The 25,855-nt window shown below is 34.0% G+C and overlaps 1 protein-coding gene and 1 long non-coding RNA gene across 2 annotated transcripts in view; one reads left to right on the forward strand and one right to left on the reverse strand.

The window, feature by feature from the left end:
* Positions 1 to 25,855, reverse strand: part of LOC126912340 (uncharacterized) — a 125,954-nt gene that overhangs the window by 55,496 nt on the left and 44,603 nt on the right. The window lies entirely within an intron of this gene.
* LOC126912320 (uncharacterized) lies at positions 6,193 to 9,905 on the forward strand. The gene is made up of 2 exons (XM_050703983.1): positions 6,193 to 6,586; positions 7,059 to 9,905. Exon 2 carries the CDS (start codon positions 7,068 to 7,070, stop codon positions 9,384 to 9,386), a length of 2,319 nt encoding a protein of 772 aa, XP_050559940.1. The 5' UTR covers positions 6,193 to 6,586; positions 7,059 to 7,067; the 3' UTR covers positions 9,387 to 9,905.

The following is a 25,855-nucleotide window of genomic DNA, read 5'->3' on the forward strand; positions in this document are numbered from 1 at the left end:
CTAACTAAGAATAAAATAACTGAACGTGATTTGAAAACATTTGTAATTTATATGCGATCCATTTATTCCACAATTACATGTAACATATAGTAAATAATGAAATGTTTTTTTATCAAAAAGATTTATATACTACTAGCTGACCCGGCAAGCTTCGCAACGCCTCTAACATTTTTTTTTTTCAGCTTTTAAGTCTTCCCTGGATTTCCACAAATAATTCAAGACCAGTCAAATCTCAGCCAGTCCCAAGTTTTAGCGACACTAACGAACATCAGTTGATTTTCATATACAGCCTTGGCCAAAAATATTTTTGGTATAGAGCTAACAAGATTTTTACAGTCTTTAGCAATAATCGCGTTCCATTCTAGGCACAGGTAGCGTTTCAAATCTTCTCTGTTGTTAATAGTGTGGCGCCTAACTCTGCGTTTTAATAAAACCCATAAATATTCTATGGGGTTTAAATCTGGCGACTGGGCAGGCCAGTCAAGAAGCTCTATGTTATTTTCTCGGAACCATGTCATAGTGCGGGCAGATTTGCGTTATCCTGCTGGAATTTAACATTATCCATGTTCGTCTCGCTGAAAAGTTTCGTGAATGAAGCCAAGAACGCAGTTTCTAGCAAAGGACATCAACCACTTTGTATGGCGTTTGGGCTTGAACATGAACATGAAAATATTGTACTATTTTTTATTTTATTGAGCGGCTTACAGTACAAAGAAAACGTATAGATAAGAAGCTTTGTATCAAATTAATAATTAAACATAATATATGAAAAAACTTCAACACTTTAAAATAAATCGTTTATTTGTGAAACTATTCATTTTCATATGTTAACAAAATATTTTCTAGAAACTGAGCTGGTGGAGTTACATTTTCATGCCTTGCCCAACTTAAATACCATATCACAGACATGATATGAGCGCAGCAACCACTTACACTTACTTACTTAATGACTTACAACTTGTAGCGCGATCCATTGCAGTATAACTCGCTGCGCTTCCACAAGATTAACAATGTGTCTTCTCCTGTGAGTGATTTCAGTTCCACAATTGACACAATATACAATGTGATAGGGTTGGGACTTCTAACCCGTTAAGGCTGAGTACTACATCTAATTTTATCGACAAAAATAATAATATGGGGGTTGAACCCCTAATTGAAAATATTGAAAAATTGTGATTTTTTCGGTAAAAATAATTCAAAAATGATTTTTTTTCTCACCAAAACATTATCAAACATATGAAAAAAGTAATGAATTAGTTAGCCAAGGTTATTAGCTACCGTTTGTAGTATTTTTTTTGTTTCTATGACGCATACAACCTTTGATATCAAAAAAAGTAAAAAAAATATTAAAATAGCCATAACTTTTAGGGGGAGGGGATTCGACCCCTTCGACCCGGGACTTTTGTCGATAAAATTAGATGTAGTACTCAGCCTTAACGGGTTAGAAGTCTCACCCCTATCACATTGTATAGATTCACTAGGCAAAATCGGAAAGTCCAAGTTTACAGGATCGTCATGAAAAGCGGCTTCGTTGCCAGGTTTAACGTTTGAAGCGGGTACTGAGTTCAAGAGTGAGGCGGGGTCGTCGGATAGAAAATCACTAGAATCCATTTTGAATAGCACAGTAGTCAAAAATAGCCAAAATCGAAATAATATTAACAATATGATACGAAAAAGAACTGTCACAAAACTGTTGTCATGACAGTGTCACCAATAACAATAATAATCAATTAGAAAACTGTTTTTATTCTTATTTAATATTATTTATATTTACACTCCTGAATAGAAATCAAAATTCATTAAATATTATTATAAAATTATTTGTGAACTTCTTTTTTCTCAATACAGCTGTTCACGGTTACAAAACTCTAGCCCATTTTGGTTGATGTCCTTTACTTACTTATAACTTACTTCACTTATGCGGCACTCATACACGAACAATTCGCTATCTACAGAACCGGTCATGCAACCCTAGACCATTTTGTTGCCACCGCCGTGTTTTACGGTTGGGACCACACACTTTGGCTAAAATTTTTCGCCCACCCGGCAACGCACAAAGGTCCCCGGCAACACACCAGGTGTAGGTACCAAAAATCTGCAATAAAGAGAAAAATATTGAGTTCCGGAAAACAAAAGAACTCATCTATGCGTTTGGATTTTAAACCGTTTTATATTATTTTATTAGGGCATTAAATTGACTTAATCACCTCAAACTTTGATTTGTGGTGAAAGTTCGGTGTTGTAAGGCCCTTTTATACCGAGCTTTTACGTTATTGTCGGAGAGCCATGGCTTCTTCCTAGCTTTACAGCATTTCAAACCAGCTTCCTGAAGTCTTCTACGAGTAGTTTGAGCAGAAATTGATTTCTTATTTTAGTCTGACAACTCAGCAGCGAGCTCTGAAGATCTTTTTTCCTATTTCTTAACGACTCTCTCGGTAACTGACGACCTGACAGTCTGTGGTGATGCGTTTGCGCCCGGTCTATTTTGATGTGATTCGGATTGGCACAAACATTTCACAGTTTTGGAAAGCTCTACTTGTGATTTCCTTGCTATGCAAAAGCTGTATCGGCACTCGTATTTCTGAAGAAAGTTCATTTCGTTTTGGCATATTGCAATGATAACACTTAGAACTTTATATTTTATTCCCAGTTGCGGCATAAGTCATTGTTTTTAAATCTTTATAGATAGCCGACAAACAAATACTTCAACAGTAGATTTGGTTTTCTTCCATACTTACCGTGATCGAGCGGCGTATTGGCGTATCTTTGTATGGCGTTTGGGCTTGAACATGAACATGAAAATATTGTACTATTTTTTATTTTATTGAGCGGCTTACAGTACAAAGAAAACGTATAGATAAGAAACTTTGTATCAAATTAATAATTAAACATAATATAATTATGAAAAAACTTCAACACTTTAAAATAAATCGTTTATTTGTGAAACTATTCATTTTCATATGTTAACAAAACATTTTCTAGAAACTGAGCTGGTGGAGTTACATTTTCATGCCTTGCCCAACTTAAATACCATATCACAGACATGATATGAGCGCAGCAACCACTTACACTTACTTACTTAATGACTTATCACTTGTGGTGCGATCCATTGCAGTATAACTCGCTGCACTTCCACAAGATTAACAATGTGTCTTCTCCTGTGAGTGATTTCAGTTCCACAAATGACACAATATATAGATTCACTAGGCAAAATCGGAAAGTCCAAGTTTACGGGGTCGTCGTCATGTAAAGCGGCTTCGTTGCCAGGGTTAACGATTGAAGCGGGTACTGAGTCTAAGAGTGAGCCGGGGTCGTCGGATAGAAAATCACCAGAATCCATTTTGAATAGCACAGTCGTCAAAAATAGCCAAAATCGAAATAATATTCACAATATGATACGAAAAAGAACTGTCACAAAACTGTTGTCACGTCAACAGTGTCACCAATAATAATAATAATCAATTAGAAAACTGTTTTTATTCTTACTTAATATTATTTATATTTACACTCCCGAATAGAAATCAAAATTCATTAAATATTATTATTAAATTATTTTTGAACTTCTTTTTTCTCAATACAGCTGTTCACGGTTACAAAACTCTAGCCCATTTTGGTTGATGTCCTTTGTAAGGTGCTCAATACTTTTGGCCAAGGCTGTACATAAGTATATAGATCAGATAACTATGTAAATAATAGTGCACTATTAGTTGTGTACCAACGTGCACGACACCAAACTTTGATAGAAATATAACTAACATTGATAACTTTAATCCTAAAGTGTACGGCTTAAGGTTAGTACTTAACTATGTACTTCAAGTTCAAGTTCTTTTCAGACTGTTATGAATAAAAGATGAACTTATGATAAATAAAACAAAAGATAAAATATTGACCTAAAAATGTACTAGTAGCAAAAATTGTAATGCTAAAGGAAATCAGTAATCCATTCAGGGGCATGTTAAAATATCTATTACTTGAAAAAAAAATGTAGAATATCTTTTTCTAACCATTAATTTATACTGTAGTGAGCAGGAGACAGTCACTCCAACTCTAAGTTAGCTGGTTCTAGTTAGCCTTGCTGCCCTCAATCTGATTGTAGGTCGGAGCTGTAGTCTTAATCCAATTAATGAAAAGTAAAAGAAATATAAAAGTAGAAACGAGGATGAAAGTTTCTCGTGGATCGATTTGTAATTGGTAACCTTGACTATTGAGGTAGGGATAGATAATGAAGCAAAACAAAACACAAAAAAAAAATAATTTTATGTTTGTTCTTTACATAATTTCGGGACCACAGGGTCCTCGAACGAACCGCAATAGATTTTTATATATAGAGATAAAGATAATTGTGGAGTCTCTTTGTGCCTTAAGGCTTAAGTCATTCTGTCTCCTGCATTAAATTCACCGAGGGAAGTGGAAATTATCGTTTTCTTTTCTTCTTCTCTAATAATATCTTCTGATTTATTTCGTTGCGGGATCCAAGACAATCATTCATGTCCCTGGGACGCGCCGGACTTCAATATTCCGGTGTTTTCATGGTTGTATGGAGTAGAGCGGTATGGGAGATTGTGGCGGGCTTGTCCCATAAAAAAATACATAATTATGTATAGATAGATACATAATATAATAAAACTGTAGAAAAGTCGTTTTGTAGATATTAATATAAAAAATAAAGGTAGCCTATGTTGTTCGTCAGGGTCTATTCTATCTCTGTACAAAGACAGTAAAGTAACTCTGTATCTCAGACATTAGTAGGGATTCTGTGCTCCAACGAATACTGCTTTGATGTTATTCTCTGATGTTATTGATTGATGTTGATCTCTTTGATGTTATTGATTGAACGTAACTTCAAGTAACATTTAGTTGTTGTTTTATTGCAATCCGATCGGTCTATCAAAAGGTATGTAAATTGAAGTAACATTAAGTTTTTTTGTTTCATCGTAATCAGTTAACACCTTATAAAAAATAATAGGTAATTTAATAAAATTATGATAGTCTTTCCAAAGTAAAATATTAAAACAGCGCCATCTATCGAACTTAGACTGGACTATGGTCTAGAGATCAGCGGCGTGGAATATTGAATATAGACAATCGATAGATGGCATTGTGGCGAGCGCACGTACTTTTCAATTATTGGTTTGTCTTTCAAAGTTCTCTGTCTATGAAAATTGTTGTTTCTACAAAGGTCATACCTTGATTGTATCTTCAATCATTTCGTCTCTACAAAGAGGATATTGGTTATATTCAGTCTTCATTTTGAACCTCGCGAAGTAAATAATATTTTTTTTCTTGGATATCCTCATGGACCCGACGGAGGAGCATGCCGGACTCATACTGGCTAAAACCACCACGGTGTTCCTCCACTGCCTGTGGCCGTGATCCGGGCTGCCCTCGCGGATTCACCGCACCCGGCAGGCTTCGACCTACCGCTACGTTTGCGGCAGGTCCCGCCACGTTAGCGGCCCTGGGAGGCTACTTCCCTTCCTCGAGTAGCGAGCGTGGAACACTACGCTAACGCCTACTCTCGCCTATACAGCGGACGTCTGACTCCCCCAGTCAGTCGCCCGCAGGCCTTTCCTATGAGGTCGTAGATCGGCTGTCGCCTGAAATAATATCTTGCAAATTAAGTTAAGCAAGTTTTTATTACTTCGTAGTTATTATTACTATTTGGTTCCATAGTATATCGGTTTGAAAATTTTTGAAATGTCTTCTAGAAAAAAAACAAACCTTTCGCAAATTAGCAACAGCCAGAGATAATTATGTTCGCGCGGTTGAACGATGAAAGCTAATTTAGCAAGCAACTGAAAGGGAGAGAGTGGGTTCAATTTAACGAGCAGAAACAGCAGAACAGAATCAATTACATCTCGGCGCTGAACGAGCTCTATGGCATCTGAACAGGGGACTAAGCAGACTAAGGTCCCAGGGCTCAGGACCAGACCTTATCCGATACGGGGATGGACCTAAGTATTGGATGCTTTTCCCATATCAATTATAAGTACCTCTTTCACGCGTAAACAACCCCAATAACTTTTTGTGTACATTCCAGGTCGTTCCACGGCTAATGCTGTTTATAAAAAAGCACTAGAATAAATATAAAACATGATTTGTATCAAAAACCATTCAAACTCCGACAGCCACGCGAACGAAGTCTCGAGGTTAGCAATTTATACATACAGTACGGAGATAACTCATGTGTTAAATGAGCCATGTTATGCAATAACCTGTTAACCCACAAAAATATGAATTTTAAGTTAACGCCATCTAGCTTTTGTAGGCTGTCTCCTGAACCCTTAAAAAAATGTTGAGGCATGTACTAAATTTATAAAAACGCCATCTACCAAAAATATGTTCCTGCAGTTTGCGGAACTAGTCTTCAACAATTTTGCAATAATCGATTACAAACCTGTCACGACACGCGCGCTTTTCTTCTGCGACAATTACTTTTAAAATTTTGTTTTCGTTGAATAAGGGGCCTTTCAGTGAAATTTTATGTAAGTGTAGTATTGTGTAATATTCATGAAACTGTGGGTTGTGTGAATTTCATCATTTTACAAGAGTTTTTAAGTACCTACTTGTTGCAACAAGGCACAAGGTAAGTTTTCAGTGTTTGCTTATAATGTTTTCTCCTGTTCTATACAGTCAATAACGCACTGAAGTGGTGTTTCTCATCGTAAAGAACCATGTAATTGGAATGAAATTAAATATCTTCCCGATAATTACGAAAAAGCTGACAATTTAAATTTGTGTAATTTGTAACTGGTTATTGCTTTAATACTCGTAGTTTAAACGAAACGATTAGTGTATTTATCTTTTTTATATTATTCTATAATTTAATCCAAAGAGAAGCTAATATTATTATGAGGGAAGGTTACAATAACATATAAGAATGTCTATTTAAACTCGTTGTAGGCAGATGATGGTAATTTATAAAAACATTAAAATATTAATTTTTTTAGTAGGTTATTGCGAAATTGCTATGAAAAGTTTTAGGTATGTGCTAAAACCTTGCATCGTATAATACTTTTCATATTACGAAACTAAAGCCAATAATAAATTATTTTCAGGTATATAACATGAACTCTAGGGCACAGAAGCTTGTCGCAATGGCTCGTGACGAGCATTTATGTAATAAAAACGATGAAAAAGAAGAATCTGAAGAAGAAGAATCTTCCTACAATGGAGCCGTAACAACTTTAGCACAGTTGAAACAGGATTTACATCTTAAGCGTCATAATACTGCTTCACGTTCGTTAACTTATAAACATTTTGAGCGTGACTTAAGCTATAATGATTTAAATGTAAGTAATATAGAAGAGTCTATAGATACTTCTCAGTTAATACATCTGGATGATTTACACATTGTTCCTAACAACCTTTCTAGTATGTTTAATGATTACGATGACGAAGGAAACGAAATTATCGCGGAAATAGAAGTAGTAACTTCTAATACTGATAACGTTGTTCAAGATTCCATAGATATATCTGCAACACAACTGACTGAAAATGATAATCAATCGAACATTTTAAACTATATCGAACAACCACAATCAATTCGTGAGAATGCGCAGCAATTAGAGAGAAATAGTATCGGTAGACCCAAGCGCGGAAGAAAAAGAAAAGTAGAAGACCAGCCTAGAAAAGAGCGAAAACGAAGAGCCAATGTAAACGAAAAGTATATCAGTGCGAAAGGAAAAGAAGTATTACCAAAAGAATTCGACAGTACATACCATTGTGATTGCAAAAAGAAATGCACAACGATCTTGTCAGTTGATAGCCGGAAACAAGTATTTGATCAATTTTGGTCTCTTGGGTCATTCGAAGGTCGATGTGCTTTCATTTGTGGTAAAGTAACACAAACTCATAAAGCTAGGACGTATACTTCGTCAAATTCAAAGAGAATATATTCACGAAAATATATGCTTTGTGATACCGAAATATGCAAACAAACGTTTTTGAAAACCTTAGGTATTTGTCAAAGTAGAATTGATGTAGCGATGCAAAAAAATAATAGATCATCTAATTTCAAAGACAATAGAGGAACAGCTAGTGGTGGCAAAAATAAACTCAATGAAGATGACATTAATCTAATAGTGGGCCATATTGATTCGTTTCCCAAATATATTAGCCATTATTGTAGAGGTAAGACTGATAGTCGTTATTTGAATACTGAACTCAACCTATTAAAAATGTACGATTTATTCAAAGCTAAATATCCGACAAATGAAAACCTACCGAGTCTTGCAACTTATAAGAAAATATTTTATGAAAAATTTAACCTCAGATTTAAAGCCCCAAAAAGTGACACATGTAAAACTTGTGACACTTTTGCAGCTAACATAAAATCATTAACAGGCACAGAAGCTGAAGAAGCTAAAAAGCAACGCGATTTGCATATTAATAAAGCATCAGAGCTTAGAAAGCAAATGAATGCAGATCTGAATTTGGCGTCAGAGAAAAATACTGTAGAAACACTTACTTTTGATATGCAAAAAACCCATCCACTTCCAAAAATACCTACTAATATAGCTTATTACAAACGGCAGCTAAATTTGTATAATTTAGGGATTTATATAGGAAGTAGCAAACGCTCAATTTTTAACTTATGGCTTGAAAATGAAGGTGGAAAGGGTACTCAAGAAGTTGGATCCTGCTTGCGAAAGTACATTTTGAATAACATAAAATCCCCAGTAACGGATCTAATCTTATGGGCAGATTCATGTGGAGGCCAAAATCGTAGTATTAAGTTAGTTCTTATGTTAATACATACCATGCAACATCACACATCTTTACAATCGATTACATTGCGGTTTCTTTTGTCAGGGCATAGCTTCCTACCAAATGATGCCAATTTTGGTGTTATAGAATCTCAGTTGAAAACGCAACAAAGGCTTTACACTCTAGAAGATTATGCAGAAAGTATTCAGAAGTCAAAGAAGAATAAGAAGTTTGAGGTTTCGAGAATGATACCCTCCGATATGCTCTCTGTCAGGCCACTAGAACAGGCTATAACAAATAGAAAAGTTGACAGTGCCAAAAACAAAGTTAATTGGTTGAAACTGCATGAGATAGTGATAGAAAAACCATTTCCCTATATTTTGAAAGTCAAAACTGATATTGCGCAAGAAGATGCTCAGATAGTTAATCTTGAGAAGGCAGGGAAAGGCCGTAAGCCTGTGCTAAAGAATATTAATTTGCCCGAATGCTGGCCAAATGGAAAGTCTTTGAGTGTAGAAAAATTAAAAGATCTAAAAGACTTAATGAAACTGATACCGAGAGACGCTAAACCATTTTATGATTTCTTAAAACATACTCCAGGTGTTTCTATTGATGAAGATATAGATGGATATCATGTTGAAGATATTGAACAGCTATCAGAGGATGGAGAAGACTGATCTCTTATTTTTGATTAATTATTTACCGCTGTGATTTCTTATCGATCTCAATTTTGTTGATTTTTTCAAGTTTTTAATTATGTTCGTAAGTTTGCTGCATTTTTTGTTACCTTGTTCTACTTGTTCCACTGTTGGAAAAACGTCTCCCCTATTTTCTTAATGATTTTTATTAATTAACAATAATATGTCAAGGACTTGCAAAACATTTTAGCACTTAAAAATGCTCTGGTAAAATTTTGCAATAAACTATTTGGGCTTATATGTTTATTTCAAAAATCTTAATATCATGATTGTAATTTTGCAATAAACAATTCATCATTATTTCATTTATTTTAATTTTCCCTGTAACTCTCACTCTATTAAGCTGTGTTTGAATCACTAGAACACATGATGACCTATTTAATAAGTTTTGGATAAAACCAGAATACCTTGTGAGTATTTTTTGTAGCTGTTAATTTCTTTGAGCTGAGATTTCTCCGGTTTTGGTTTTTTAGGGTTGACACGTTATTGCATAACATAGCTCAAATGAAACTACAAGTAACTAGCACTATTCCACAGAAGTATAATACAAGCAAATATATATCTAACGGAATTAAAAAATTAAAATGTACTTTTCTAATAAAATCAGTCTATACTTATAATAAACTAGCTTTTGCCCGCGACTTCGTCCGCGTGGTTGTGAGGTCAGTGGTTTGTGATCAAAATGCTGCCGTATGTCATGTAAAATGTGAATTACTTGAGAATATGTTACTGTTAGCATTTTTAAAGATATGTATTCCATAGAGACCACTACCGCTGATTTATCATTTTATAATCATGATGAAAAGTAGCCAAGGTTATCTATATTATTATCCTTTAATTACCTATCAATAAAAAAAATACATTGTTTCGTTGTTATATTCCATAAAAAAACATTCATGCAAGCGTAACCTCAACACAAACAGGGTTACTTTCGCATTCATAACATTAGTATGGTAGTAGGGATATTGGCGATTAAAATAAGTAGGTACCTAGGTACGAATCGAACGCGAGTGAAGCCACAGGCAACAGTATTAACGAAAATGACGAATTTTCAAGCAAACATTAATCTCTTCTATCAACCATTCTACGCCTTATACCGTTTTTATTCGCTACTAGCTTTTGCCCGCGACTTCGTCCGCGTGGAACAAATAATGATATCTGGCAGATTTGAGTTTTTTAATTATGTAGTACTAGCTACTTCCGCGCGGTTTCACCCGCTCTGCTCGGCTCCTATTGGTCATAGCGTGATGTTTTATAGTCTATAGCCTTCCTCGATAAATGCACTATCCAACACAAAAAGAATTATTCAATTCGGACCAGTATTTCCGGAGATTAGCGCGTTCAAACAAACAAACTCTTCAGCTTTATAATATTAGTATAGATAAGTATAGATTTTCCAAGTTATACTATTCCACGACTATAATAAATGTATATTATAGTAGGTAAGTGTGGGAGAGCCAAGCTTTGGCACGAATGGGCCGGCTCAACCAGAGTGAATACAATGCTTCCGTTGTGTGAATGAGATTACCGGAGGACCAATTACCCCAAACCCCCCCCCCCCCTTCCTAATTCCTCTACAACCTTTAAATTCCTAACCCCCAAAAGACCTACAACGCATTTGTAACGCCTCTAATGTTTCAAGTGTCCATGGGCGGCGGCGATTACTTACCTTCAGGTGATCCGTCTGAACGTTTGCCGGCTTATTTTTAACACCAACTAACGTCAACGTGGGGATAATAATTCGAGTGAGTCTTCAATCCATGGAAAATCTTATCACCGCGAGTCAGAAAAATTACGTATTTGCAGAATGCCGTCTATCATATGGGTGAATAGATAAAACGTCCGCACAAAACGTGTTAATTGTGCTGGCGACATTTTGCTTTTTAGTAATTTTACAATATCTCCGAAACTCTTTGACCTATTGACATACCTACTGTAAATGGCAAATCTTATCTGTATGATGTCCTGGTGATACTGAAATAATTTAATTTGATAATAATTAATAATTTAATATAAAATAATTGTTTAAATAATCAACCAAAGTAAGTAAGCCGATTAAAAAAACAATAAAGGACGTATAAAATATAAAAGATAGAAATATGGTGTCGCGGACTTTTTTGTAGAAATCATTAAGACAAGCCAGATTGCCATACATTGTTTTAAATTGTTGTTTAGGCAGCGCATGCATATTATTCTGTTTTATGAGCTATTTCTGTCCGACTTGCTAGACAAAAGTTGTGATTGCTCGGTTAATATACATGTTATAAAAATAATTTATAGCCTATAGCACTCAGGAATAATGTAGCTTTCTACCAGTGAAAAAATTTTTAGGATTGGATCATTAGTTCCAGAGATTACCCATTACATACAAACTTACAAACATTACCTCTTTATAATATTAGTATAGATATAGATAAAAAGTAGCCTATGTTCTTTGGTTTTACACTAAAAGTGTCAAAATACAAACTTTCACTGTTACAGTTTTAAAAATGACTACATATAAACAGTCATCCCCCTTTTACCCATTCTGCCCTATTTTTTGACATAAAAAGTAGCCTATGTTGTTCTTCAGGGTCTATTCTATCTCTGTACAGAGACAGTAAAGTAACTTTCGCATTTATAATATTAGTAAGGATTCTGTGCTCCAACGCACACTGCTTTGATGATAGGACGTCACACACCTAGATTGCTTAGACAACAGTGAACTTTATCCTACGTATTATATGGAAAACGTTTGTATGGGATAAAGAAAAGGGCAGTTTTTAGGGTTTTTCCGACAATTATTTGATATTTTCTCGCCGTAAAACCATCCTTGAACTTCGACGAACATAAAAAAAAGAATTGGCCAAATTGGTCCACGCGTTCTTGAGTTATGCGCTTACCAACACATTTAGCGATTAATTTTTATATATAAAAAGATAGATTTGTAGAGAGGTCAATTCTGTACATGAAATATATTTAAAAAAATAAAGTACTATCAGAAGGCGATTAATGATCGACTTAGATGCTAAAAATGCAAATGTAAAAAACTAATCAACGGATTTTAGCGAAACTACAATTATTCTTCATACTCTTGGGCAGGTTATAGTATACTTTTCATCAAGATTCGATCATTAGAACCAGCAGTGAAGGGAAATGTTGTAAAAACGGGAAAAGTTACTCCATTTTTTAAACTTCCGTCGCGTGTGCAGCCTTAATGGTGAAAACTACACAGAAATAATGTTTTTTTTTAAAGGGGAAAATCATTCAATCACTTCTACCGCCTTGGGCGAGGCGAGAGGGAGTGTCCGACTCTTACTGTCTAAAAACCACCCCACTATAAAAGCTTAATAACGTAATAATATATTTATAATAGCTTTAAAGTAGAAGTTGTTTCGTAGACAATATTTTCTCTTCATACTCGCAGCTCGTAGAGAGCATCAAACAGAATTTACAATTTTATCACGCCGCGGAAATCGAATTATCTTTGCTTGCGAAGAACGGAAGCTGAACTATTATGATAGAATATTACGTTATAATATTCGTTTGCGCTATTGGTTCGATATCTTACGTATGTGCGTTTCTGAACAACGTAGTGTCAAACTCCGAACAAACTTCGATTAACTTAACTGACCAATGCGCGCCGTTTATCGGCTCCATAACTTTATTTGACGTTTCATTGACATAAGCTGCATAAACTTTTTGTTTACTAGTCCAGTCAAATAAAGTTAAATTAGGTAAGAATCTCGGAATGCGAGTTACCCAGCTGTAATTTTGTATATACTTGTATATTGACCCCCTAAAACTTGTCTCAAAACCTACATATGGTAGGGTGTAAGCAACTCTTAAAATTCAGGGTCAAAGGTCCCAAAAATCGTTTTATTTTGCGGTTTTTTGGAAATATCTCATTTCCTATGGGTTTTTGGTATTTGAATTTAATACCAATATTGCAGAATACAAAATTCTTTACATCTTTTGTGTAAACTTTTTTTTATAGGGTGAACCGTTTTCGAGATAGAGTCCGTCTTAAAAACTAATTATGATATCTCGTTCAAACAAATTTTCGTTGAAAGTTTCCATTAAAATCTACAGCATATATTTTTTTTAGTTTTCTTACTTACTTATTTTAGTTTAAAGTTAGAGAGCAGGACACATTCGATAGACCTCATTTTTCCACTTTGGAAGCGTTTATCTTTCAAACAATTGATTTTGACGAAACATGGTTTTCGGAACCATGACGTATTTTTAATGTCCTATGGGTGAAATACTAAATTGACTGGACTATACATATTATTTAAAACTATTATCAGTGAAAACGAAATATTTTAACAATATACTAGCATCATGAATACCTGCAGTTCATCAGAGACTGGTTTGGAAGTACTGGAGTTAATTTCGAATATATCAGTCCCGAAACTTACGAAGTAGGAGAAATCCTTTCGAAATGTTTTCTGATGAAGAATTTAAATTGAGATATCGTTTTGAGAAGAACACTGTAATACACGTCAGTGAAATCATCAGCCCTGCTCTAACTCTAACTAAACAATGAGTTTAACAGTTTATTTTTTAAAGAACTGTCAGTGATGTCGTTCATGCAGCCGCTTTATTTATAATCATTGTAAATAATAAAATAAAACTATTTGTGGCCACATATCTAATATTAATTAAATTATTATAAAATATTTAATAATAATGTACAACTAATTTAATTGATATAATTAATTTTAGTCGATACTTTTTTATGAGACCCATCTAGTGGCGTAATAAGGAACTAGCTATCGGTTTCATAGTTATCGAACGGCTCTTCGCGCATTCAGAAACGCAAGAATAGGTTAACCGAGGTTTATCTTTTCCATAACTTTATTGAATCGCCAGTTAGTGAAAGTATAACTGGTATCTTCAGAAACATGTTTGTGTTTATAGGTAAGACGAGATTAACGATCGATAATGCATTGTCTGAATTTCGTGAATCTGTCTAATAGATTATTATTAAAACTAGCTTTTGCCCGCGACTTCGAAAAACTGTTTTTTTTTTCTAAATGTACACAAGCCACTTTCAGCGTCTGTCCTTGAGATTTATTTAAGTATTGTCATAGCAAATGCGGCTTTTATGGGAACTGTACTCTTTTGAACTGAAATGGCATATCGGTATTCCTATCTAGTCTAGTCTAAATACAAAGTTTCACTTGTACAACGAGTAGTGTATGCTGTTCTTCAGGGTCTATTCTATCTATGTACCAAAATTCACCAAAATCGGTTCACTGGTTTAGGCGTGAAAGCGTAACAGACAGACAGACAGAGTTACTTTCGCATTTATAATAAAAAATTAAATATCTTTATAGTGTTACTTACACCTACAGAAGAATTATATATGTATAAAGAGATATAGTAGGTTGTAGGGATGTAAATAATTATTTAAAATATTTAAGTACCTAGAGACCATTCGACGTATCAAACTAAATACGGTACCTAATGATGTCAAGATACACACCACAAAGTCTACAGACAAAGTCTACACTCAACGTCGACAAATCAAAATAATATCGCGAACGACGACCCTCACACAAAACTGGAACAACGCAAATCGATACGTCTACGTAAAACAACACATAAACATCTCTATATTTCACCAAACAAGGAACTCCTATCCAAACATCAAATAAAAACAAACTCTACTCCTGTAAACACAAAGTTTAAATTCCTAAACAAAGTTGTACGCGGGATGTGTGACGTCATCTGTGAAGGTCAGGATCGCTCGAAACTCGCAACACTACAGGTACTGTCGGGCCATTGAACTTGAACCAACCAGTTTCCTTATTACGTATACGAAAACGTAAAAGAAATTGTGTAAATGCTATCCCACCAACATTTTTACTATTCAACCCCCGACGCAAAAAGGGGTGTTATAAGTTTGACGTGTCTGTCTGTCTGTCTGTCTGTCTGTCTGTCTGTGGCATCATAACTCTCGAACGGATGCAGTGATTTCAATTTAGTTTTTTTCATATGAAAGGGGACTTATGTGCGAGTGTTCTTAGACATATTTGATGAAAATCGGTTGAGCCGTTTTAAAGTTATGGGCGGTGAAAGTGGGGAGATTAGCCGAAGGTCTGCAAATATACTGGGATGGGGTCTCAAATTTAACCGAACTGAAAGAAGATATTGAAAGATATTATTTTTTCGTATTAACAAAAATAAAAAATAAATAAAAATTTAAAAAAAATAAAAATTTTATAACAAAATATAAAATTTTTAATTTCACGTTTTATATAAACAAAAAATCTTGCACCAATGTAATCTTTAGCCTACTTATAGAAACAAAAACTAGTAATTGATAAGTCAAAAAAATAAAATATAAGCGAACGATATAAATATAAGCCTAACTTAACCTAACCTACCTATAAAAAGTATAAAATAAAAAATTAAATTAAAAATTTAAAAAACCCCCGACATAAAAACTTAATTTCCCTTTAAAAAGTAAAAAATAATAAAAGAAACTTAATCTTAAAGTACCTAAGAATGTACTAATAATTCTAAAAAAAAAATACGTTGGGGGACCGCATGAATACGGACTGCACACCGCCGCCCGCGCCGCTATATTTCTATTTTCTGCGTTATAGTTAAATACTTAAACATCAATTTACTTTTATGTTAACACCAAACAGGTGATACTTATGAAAAAATCGTAGATATGTAAGAAATAATTAGGAGCGGTCCCCCAACGCGACGTATTTTTTTTTAGAATTATTAGTACATTCTTAGGTACTTTAAGATTAAGTTTCTTTTATTATTTTTTACTTTTTAAAGGGAAATTAAGTTTTTATGTCGGGGGCTTTTTAAATTTTTAATTTATTCTGTGTTGCTAGGGAGCGTTTTATACGTAGTTATTTCTTCTGTGGATTAACATATGGCGCCGCACGCGCCGCCAACGATACTCAACATTGGTCGGTCGTTCTTTTTTTACTCAAGTTTTGTTTTGTCTTTCTGTATAGCAAATATAATAATACATAATGTTATAATATTATTCTAGATATTTTTAAATATCAGCCAGTAACGGTTTCGACGCCACATTAAAAAAATGTATGGGGACCCCACTATTTTTTTACTTTTTGATCATTGAATTTTTCCTACACACAATTACCGAGCTAGGTTGCGGATTTGATCTTTGTAGGTTATCTGCAAATACGAGTAGGTTAGGTTTAGGCACTATAAGTCAGTCACTCAGTGGAAATTTTACAAATTTTTGGACCTTAATATCTTTATAACCGTTTGAGTTAGCTTCATGCAATTTTGGTTTCTAGTTGTCCTTATGGACAAATATAAACACACATAGTTTCATGTGTTTACGCTAAAAAAGTTTTCAGTTATGGAGGGGTAAAAAGTGGCACCAAATGGTGTAATGTATAATATCGTTTTCGGTGTAGCCTGATTTATTTCGGAGTAAAACGAGGACCTATAAAGACTGAAGTAACGAGTTGCAATGTAATACCGACTTTTCACCAGTTATGTAATGAATAGGGCGGGGGTCTTATCCTTGTTGTAATATGATACCGATACGCAATTTGGAACTCGGGAGCTACAATTCGGTAGCTAGGTATAATTTGATGTGCTATTGAAACAAGTACGCAAGCGCGATTCAGGAATCGATAAATTGATTTTACCTGCTCACCCTAAGCCGCAGGTACTGCCAAATTAGGGAACCGGGATTCCTGGCGGTAGGGTGAATAGGGGTGCGAGCGTCGATTGATGTTGTATGTAGTGTAGGTCAGGAGTTCTTTGTTTATTTTATATAGTATGTATGTATGTATGTTTGTTTATACATCTATATGTTACTTATTTAGATGAAGTTTTGACTGTTTGTGAAGATATTTTGGTGTTATGAAATTGACAGATGTTCGTATGTAGTGAAAAAAATATTTTAGTGATGTTGTTATAAATGATAAATATCTATAGTTTATAGGTATCGGTCTGTATAGTTGTCCCCTATTCAACTTGGACAAAGAGATAGATACAACACGTACACACACAAGCATACTATTATATTTAAGTAGGTATTTGTATATATTGTAGTTTGTGTGGTATTTTTTATATATCTTCTTCTATAATATAAAAATGAATCGCTAAATGTGTTGGTAACCGCATAACTCAAGAACGTCTGGACCAATTTGGCCAATTCTTTTTTTAAAATATTCGTCGAAGTTCAAGGATGGTTTTTACGGCGAGAAAATATCAAATCATAATATCATAATCCCATACAAACGTTTTCTAACTAATACGTAGATTCAATTTGAGATTTATTGCTATTGGATAAAGTTCACCGTTGTCTAAGCAATGTAGGTGTGTCCCTAACATCAAAGCAGTGTGCGTTGGAGCACAGAATCTCTACAAATATTATAAATGCGGAAGTAACTCTGTCTGAGATACAGAGTTACTTTACTGTCTCTATACAGAGATAGAATAGACCCTGAGGAACAACATAGGCTACTTTTTATTGCAAAAAAATAGAGCAGAATGGGTAAAAAGGCGGGATGACTGTTCATATGTAAATTCGTCTTTTTTAAAGCTGAAACAGTGAAACATTGTATTTAGACACTTAATAGGGAACGAAAGAACATATAGGCTACTTTCTATAGCGAATAAAAAGGGTAGAAGGCGTAAAGTGGTTGATAGAGGAGATTAATGTTTGCTTGAAAATTCGTCATTTTTGTTAATACTGTTGCCTGTAGCTTCACTCGCGTTCGATTCGTACCTAGGTACCTACTTATTTTCATGGCCAATATCCCAACTACCATACTAATGTTATGAATGCGAAAGTAACCCTGTTTGACTTGAGGTTACGCTTACACGAATGATTTTTATGAAATTTTAATAAAAAAATGCATTGTTTCGTTGTTATAACAACGAAACAATGTATTTTTTTATTGATAGGCAATAATATTTAAAGTAAATTAAAGGATAATAATATAGATAACCTTGGCTAATTTTCATCATGATTATAAAATGATGAATCGGCGGTCATGGTCTCTATGGAATACATATCTTCAAAAATGCTAACAGTAACATATTCTCAAGTAATTCACATTTTACATGACATACGGCAGCATTTTGATCACAAACCACTGACACAACCATGCGGACAAAGTCGCGGGCAAAAGCTAGTATAAAATAATGTTGATTTCCACGGACTCATTGTTGTTGTGTTGATTTGATTTCCCGTACCCTTGTAACACAGTGTAATTAGTTAGAGTTTTACAGTCAGTAACATTAATATCTTATGACATTTCATACATTACACTGGCCGGACTGGACCAGCCCACTAGCACGGTCCCGAGCATGACTTGTGGGTGGAGGATTAAGTTTCATAAATCCCGGCTATTTATATAGTTTTTTTTAAATATGTGAATATAAATGTTAAATTTGGAGAAAAACAAATAAAAAATTATTGACAATACCTTCAACTTCAGTGGAATCTGAATGCACTCTTGCTGTCTCATCATTTTTATGCAACAAATTTAGAAACATGCTTTCGGATGAGAGATTGGATGCATTGTTATTCCTTAGATTTATTTTCGTTATTTTTTTAAATATACAAAATGGAGAAATAAAACATCCACGCGAAGACCGACATCCGCGCGGACGGAGTCGCGGGCGGAAGCTAGTCTTCAATATAAGTAATCTGACAGTTTATAATATGCCTGGTTCACGCTTTATACATTTTTTTTTTCATATTCTTATGATAATAGGATGTATTCTTCTCCATTACTCTCTGGATTTGCCATCCCAAATCTATGAAAAGTTGACACATTTCAAGTTTTACCGCGCTGCTCTCACTTTCTATTTGAACGCGCTTCGGATTTATAAATTTTACCCGTATGATATCTTTGGTGTTTTGCTCCTTTAGTAATTTGGAAAAACTAAACTGTTTTGGAAGATTTTCATTATTGGATACCTATAATATACAGGGTGTCCCTGAAATCGACGTCCAACGGGCATTAGATGATCAGCAAGGTTCCAACTGTTATCAGAAAAATTTAAAAAAAATTCTAAGTCCTACAGTTTTTAAATTACAGTGACTTATGTGTTATCCACGAAAAAGTACACCCTGTGCCAGTCTTTTGACTCTTGTTGCTACAAATCTTTATTTTTTCGTCTGCAGTCTTCCTTACATTATCCTGAATAGTGCTCCAGTAATACGGAATCAAAAATTCTTAGCCAACTGCTTTTGATTGGAAAAAATTGTTAGTTTTAGAGGAACCAAATACTCTGAATAAAATTTTCACCTAACTTTAAGTGACTGTTCTGATTAAATTATGTATGGCACTAGAAGTGGCAAATTTCACCAAAGTTGGCGCATTTAATAAGGATTATAAAATGGTATAGCACTTTGCAAATTATTTCTTAAATTCAACACAAAAAAGATTTTTCAACGAAACTCCGTTTCGATGAATTTATTTGAACTTACTAAAAATTCTTCTAGTGTACTCAAATCATACGTTACAACCTCGTATGCACTAGACAACACTTTGCACGCGATTTGTTATCATCATGTTGAAAATCAGCGAGGATCTCTTGTCAAACAACATTGTCTGTCTACTCATGATTTCGCTTGCAGCTTTTGTTGACTGATTAGTGAAACGTGATACACAACTGATGTTGTGTATCACGTTTCACTAAATAATATTGAATGATTGCAATATGATGTTCATAGTGCATCAAACACATTATGAAATGTGTAGTAAACTCAAAAGGAACGGACGTGGCAGCGTCATGTACACAGCATATCGACGCACGCGACGACGCACAATTACTCGTCATATCCCCATCAAAAAAAAAAAAGAAATGGGTGAATCCTCCGATTAAGTTACGTGTTCATGCCTTGTGATCAAATGCGGGATGAAGCATCAAATATTCTTTAGTTTGTCGAGAAAGAGTTATTTGCACCGTTACAAGGAATTGCAGGTAAAGCAAAAAATAATTTAAAAAATAAATAATAATCAACACGGCGCAAAAAAGCCAGTGCTCAGCTAAAATGCCGAAAAGCCCGAGTACGATGGCTCGAGATGCACAACACCAGTCTAGCGATAATATTGCTGACGAATGCTGCAAGCGAAATCACGGGTAAACAGACAATGTTGTTTGACAAGAGATCCTCGCTGATTTTCAATATGATAATAACAAATAGCGTGCAAAGTGCTGTCTAGTGCATACGAGGTTATAACGTATGATTTGAGTACATTAGAAGAATTTTTAATAAGTTCAAATAAATTCATCGAAACGGAGTTTCGTTGAAAAATCTTTTTTTGTGTTGAATTTAAGAAATAATTTGCAAAGTGCTATACCATTTTATAATCCTTATTAAATGCGCCAACTTTGGTGAAATTTGCCACTACTAGTGCCATACATAATTTATTCAGAACAGTCACTTAAAGTAAGGTGAAAATTTTATTCAGAGTATTTGGTTCCTCTAAAACTAACAATGTTTTCCAATCTAAAGCAGTTGGCTAAGAATTTATGATTCCATATTACTGGAACACTATTCAGAATAATGTAAGAAAGACTGCAGGCGAAAAAATAAAGATTTGTAGCAACAAGAGTCAAAAGACTGGAACAGGGTGTACTTTTTCCTGGATAACACATAAGTCACTGTAATTTAAAAACTGTAGGACTTCGAATTTTTTTTATATTTTTCTGATAACATTTGGAACCTTGCCGATCATCTGGTGCCTGTTGGACGTCGACTTCAGGGACACCCATATTTCAACCTTTTCTGTTTCTTTTCTCAATTTACTTCTCTGTGTAATTTCTGTGCATTCCTCATCGCTGCCACTTCTCATCGTTTTCTTTTTATCGTCTTCTACATACTCATCGTAAATAACATTCATAGAATCTTTATTCAACTCATTATTTGAACCTTCTTTTTCGCTCATTTTGCACGTGCACAAGTCGCATCTACTTCGGCGCAGGTAGCTCATTGGCCGACAACGCAACGCACTTTCTTAGTTCGCATGCACTAAACAGTAGGCGTACCCTACTGTTGCTCGCTCACCGCCAACTAAAACACGACCTGGGGAACCCCGCTACGGGACTCCGTCATATTGATTTATTTATTTCAACTCAACAATTAGGTAAAGTTTTACATAAACTAAACACTTTATTATAGGAGGTGTCTTTAACATAAATGTTAGCAAGACAAGTAAATAGACCCATGAGTATTTAAATTTTATGAAAGCATAAAACTTGCAACAAATTATTTGCGAACAAAACAACATCGACTATCATCGATTTACTTTTTATTAGCTACCCACCGGTCATAAATAAAGCTACAGTAAAAGACTAGGTATGGACAACCAGACCATAAGGCATTGAACGTTAAATTAAACTTAGAATATATAGGTATATCGAACAATAATAAACTTAGGCATACCGAGAAAAGATTATCACAAAAATTAACGCAGACAACTTAAAAAATCACTACATTCGGAAAATTGGGAATTTGTTCTAAATAACAACAAATACCTACATACATGCAAATAATTATAATTCTTCATCACAATAATAAATAGTAATCTAAATAAATACACACAGAGCTGCAACAAATAAAATCAAAACTAAAATAAAAAGGTTGGCTTACTAACGGCCAATTCCAATAACCTACCTATCGGTAGATTTGCCTACCAGACGTAGAATTTTGACACATTTTGTATGGAGCTTATGTAAAAAAAAACTATCTCTAGTAAGCAAATCTACCGATAGATAGGTTATTGGAATGGGCCGTAAATGGCTTATAAAAGGGTGCTACGAACCATTTTTAATGAAACCAAAAGTCGTGTTATGAAAGACCATTATAAACAATAGGAAGAAAAAAATATTATCAAAGTCATTAGCTCTTGTGAAAAGCAAATTACTTGCCCAATCCCGCAGGGAAGTGCTAGAATGCCTGTTATTTCTAATCTATATAGGCAATAGGCTCACCACCTATTACATGGGACTTACAACATAAATTTTGAGAAGTGGGTGTACACAATGGCATTACGTGCCATAATGTGCACCTCTGCCTACCCCTTCGGGGATTAAAGGCGTGACGATATGTATGTATGTATATAAATGACCTTCCCAAAACACTAGACAAAAATAAAGCAGTACTAATAATTATTTCAATATTAATGAAGTGTGGAAATTCAAAAAGCCCTAATATACAAATGAAGAAAACACTCGAAACTAAATAATTTACTCCAAATCCACAATTTTGAAATACTAAATAAATAGTGGTAAAACTAAATTTTTGCAATTCAGATCATATAAAAGACCCCCCTAAATATAAACATAACGTTTAATAACATGCAAATAGAAGAAGTTAACACATTTAGCCTAATCGGTATTAATACACACACAGATAAATTGGAAGTCACACATATTATCGAGATTTACTTACGTTCTTTTCCAAATAAAACAAAGCACTGACACACACACAGCTACTACTTTATTTACGCACTCACTACATAATATACTACAAGATATACATATTACTTACAAATTTGCAACGCCTGAAAAGGCCGTACAATAAAAATTAAGACCTGTGTAATAACCTTAACATGCTAATAAATATTTTGAGCTATGGCTGATTACTACGCTTATGCATACTTGTGGCTACGCTATGGTGCCATGTTTTGGGGTAATAGTGTAAATGGTAATGTAATGTATGGTAAGGTCACCAAATAAGGCCTTTTTTTTAAGGGGGGAAAATTTCTCAGTAGTAGCACGGAGTCTGGAATTGTGTCCAGTATATAGTAATAGGCTCACCCCCTATTACATGGGACTTATAACACAAATGGTGAAAAGTGGGTGTACATTGTATAGCGGCATTACGTGTCGTAATGAGCACCTCTGCTTACCCCTTCAGGGATAAAAGGCGTGACGTTGCTAGTTGCTATGATATATTATATGTATGTGTTTTTCTTTTTATAAATATTGACAAATTCAGACGAGTAGAAGTTACACACAGCGTCAACAAGCGCCTTAAAAAAAGGTTATATTATTATGCACCACCATCCATTCTATATCACTATATATCTTTATATATATAATTCTTCTGTAAGTGTGTATGTCACTGAACTTCTCTTTAACGACTGGACCGATTTTGTTAGAATTTATTTTATTTTATTTATTTATTTATTTCTTTTCCATGTAAATTACATTATAATATACTAAGCCCCACAAAACCGTTGTAATGGTTTGACTGTGGGGTCGCTGAATCTCTATGTTAATATATTAAACATTTCTACAAATTAAAAGTGTCTAAGTAATATAATTTTAATTTACGTTTAAATCTATCGTTTATTTGTGTGTGTTCAAGGGGATCTGAGAATGGTTTAGTTTCACAATTTTGTCGGCTGGACAATGTTAGTTGTTGATTTTGGAATGTTTTACATTGGATCCGACAGACGGCTCTGCCATCGCATTGTCAAATATTTTTAGACTGTCCCGACAGTAAGCACTGCGATCAAATTAAAAAAATGTTTTGTTATTGTTTTGTTATTTTGTTTTGTAGACCATGTGCTGGATCAAATATTAAATTAAAAAAGGTACTGAGTGTTTTGAGAAGAGTTTTGAAATGTGCCTAAAAACTATATAGGTATTTTGCGAATTTAGTGCAGAATCGAAGTGAGTATATTTCTTATATTTTTTTTATCAAATTTACACGTGCGTTTGTTAGTAACTAACCTAACCTTCAATTTTTATTTGTGTACTATCGGCGTTGATGACTGTTTCGAGATTTAAGGGAAAATCAAATAGTATGCAAATAAAATTTAAATAATTGAATATAAATGAATAAAATGATAAAGGAATAAAGTAAAAAAGCATAAAATGAAATATTCGATATTTTGAAATCTGTGTCAATAAAAGATTTTTCATCGATACAGATTTTGACATTGAATATTTTATTTTATGGTGCTTTCTTCATATGTTTTTATCCATCTACATTTTATTATACCGATTTTAATCAGATGGACTTTTATTTTTCATTAAATCTCAAAAAGGACATGGCTAAACCAAAGTATGGACGTCGTAACCCGTACAAATAAATATTGTATAAATATGGTACCTAGCAATAAATAAAGCCGCATAATTAAAAATTGATATTTTGTAATTAAGAAGGTCCAGAAACTTGGCATATCTGCGCAATCCTGAAAATAAAGTAGCGTTCCTACGTCAAACAACGTTACAAAAACTTCAAACTACAACACATTGCTGTGAACTTTTATCAAGGCGTTTTGATGTACCTGAGCCGAAAGTTATTTATATATGAGGTAGATAGGTAAACAATTCTGCTTATACTAGATAATGAACACAAAGTAACCAAGGACAAACACAAAATATATAGTAAGATTGTGCAATCTTATACAAAATATATATTTTGTGTCGATCAAAACATTTACAATTATTTGGTTTCAGAAAAAAGTCATTATATTACCGTTATTAAAAATTGATGTTCGTTTAATTATTTCGATTTGATTTTCGGGGAAACTAATGTCCTAATAATAGCTTGCAGTACCTACTTCCGTGTTGTCATGTCAAAGTACAACAGAAAAAAATCTATTATGAAACTTATTTTTTGTTAATTTTTGTTCACCAAGTTATAAGAATTAGTTAAACACAAAATAATTCATAAGTGAATATTGAAATGATACGGGTTAGCGTGAAATTCGTATTCTTGTTATTATGCCTGGGTCAGTCATTTAGCCATCTCCTTTGTTAACGACGCAGATAGTAGCTTATTAATTTCCTAATGATTTTTTTCAATTGGTTTTATTATAAATTATTCCTTATTATATAGAAATATTGAATAGAAAAAACATAAAATTACGCGTTTTTATATATAAGATTAAGGGATGTTTCTACTCAGTGACGGAATATTTAGAGACAAAATAAATAAATACTTAATATAAATATTTTATCTATACAAACAAATTGTATGACGGGTTTATTAAACTTATTTGTATTACTGACATACTTTAGTATGTGACTGTAATAATTGTATTTATTAAATTGATTTTTACTTTGATTTGACATCAACATCATTCTGTATGTCTGTACACTTAGTTGCAATAAACGCTTTGACTTTAACTAATTAGACTCCAATTGACTGCACGGTTGGTGCGGTGGCTGGGCAACTGGCTGCCGCGCAACGGATAGCAGGTTCGATTCCCGCACGGACCAACTCTTTGTGTGATCCACAAATTATTGTTTCGAGTCTAATGTATCATGTGCATGTGAACTTGTATGTTTGTAAACGCACCCACGACACAGGAGATAATCCTAATGTGGGGCAACGTTTTTTAAAAAAAAAAAAACAAAAAAACAATTTACAACTCCATCCAAAGGTTGTCTGTAAGATATCGTGCGATAAGACCGCCCATTGTTCACTTTGCTTATTTATAAGTTTTTTTTTATTAATTACCCATATTTTTAGG

Source organism: Spodoptera frugiperda, chromosome 25 (assembly GCF_023101765.2).
Source record: "Spodoptera frugiperda isolate SF20-4 chromosome 25, AGI-APGP_CSIRO_Sfru_2.0, whole genome shotgun sequence".
NCBI classification, from domain to species: domain Eukaryota; kingdom Metazoa; phylum Arthropoda; class Insecta; order Lepidoptera; family Noctuidae; genus Spodoptera; species Spodoptera frugiperda.

Bases quoted from the DNA above. Each gene is read 5' to 3' on its own strand.
- LOC126912320 (XM_050703983.1), top strand. From the start codon at position 7,068: ATGAACTCTAGGGCACAGAAGCTTGTCGCAATGGCTCGTGACGAGCAT.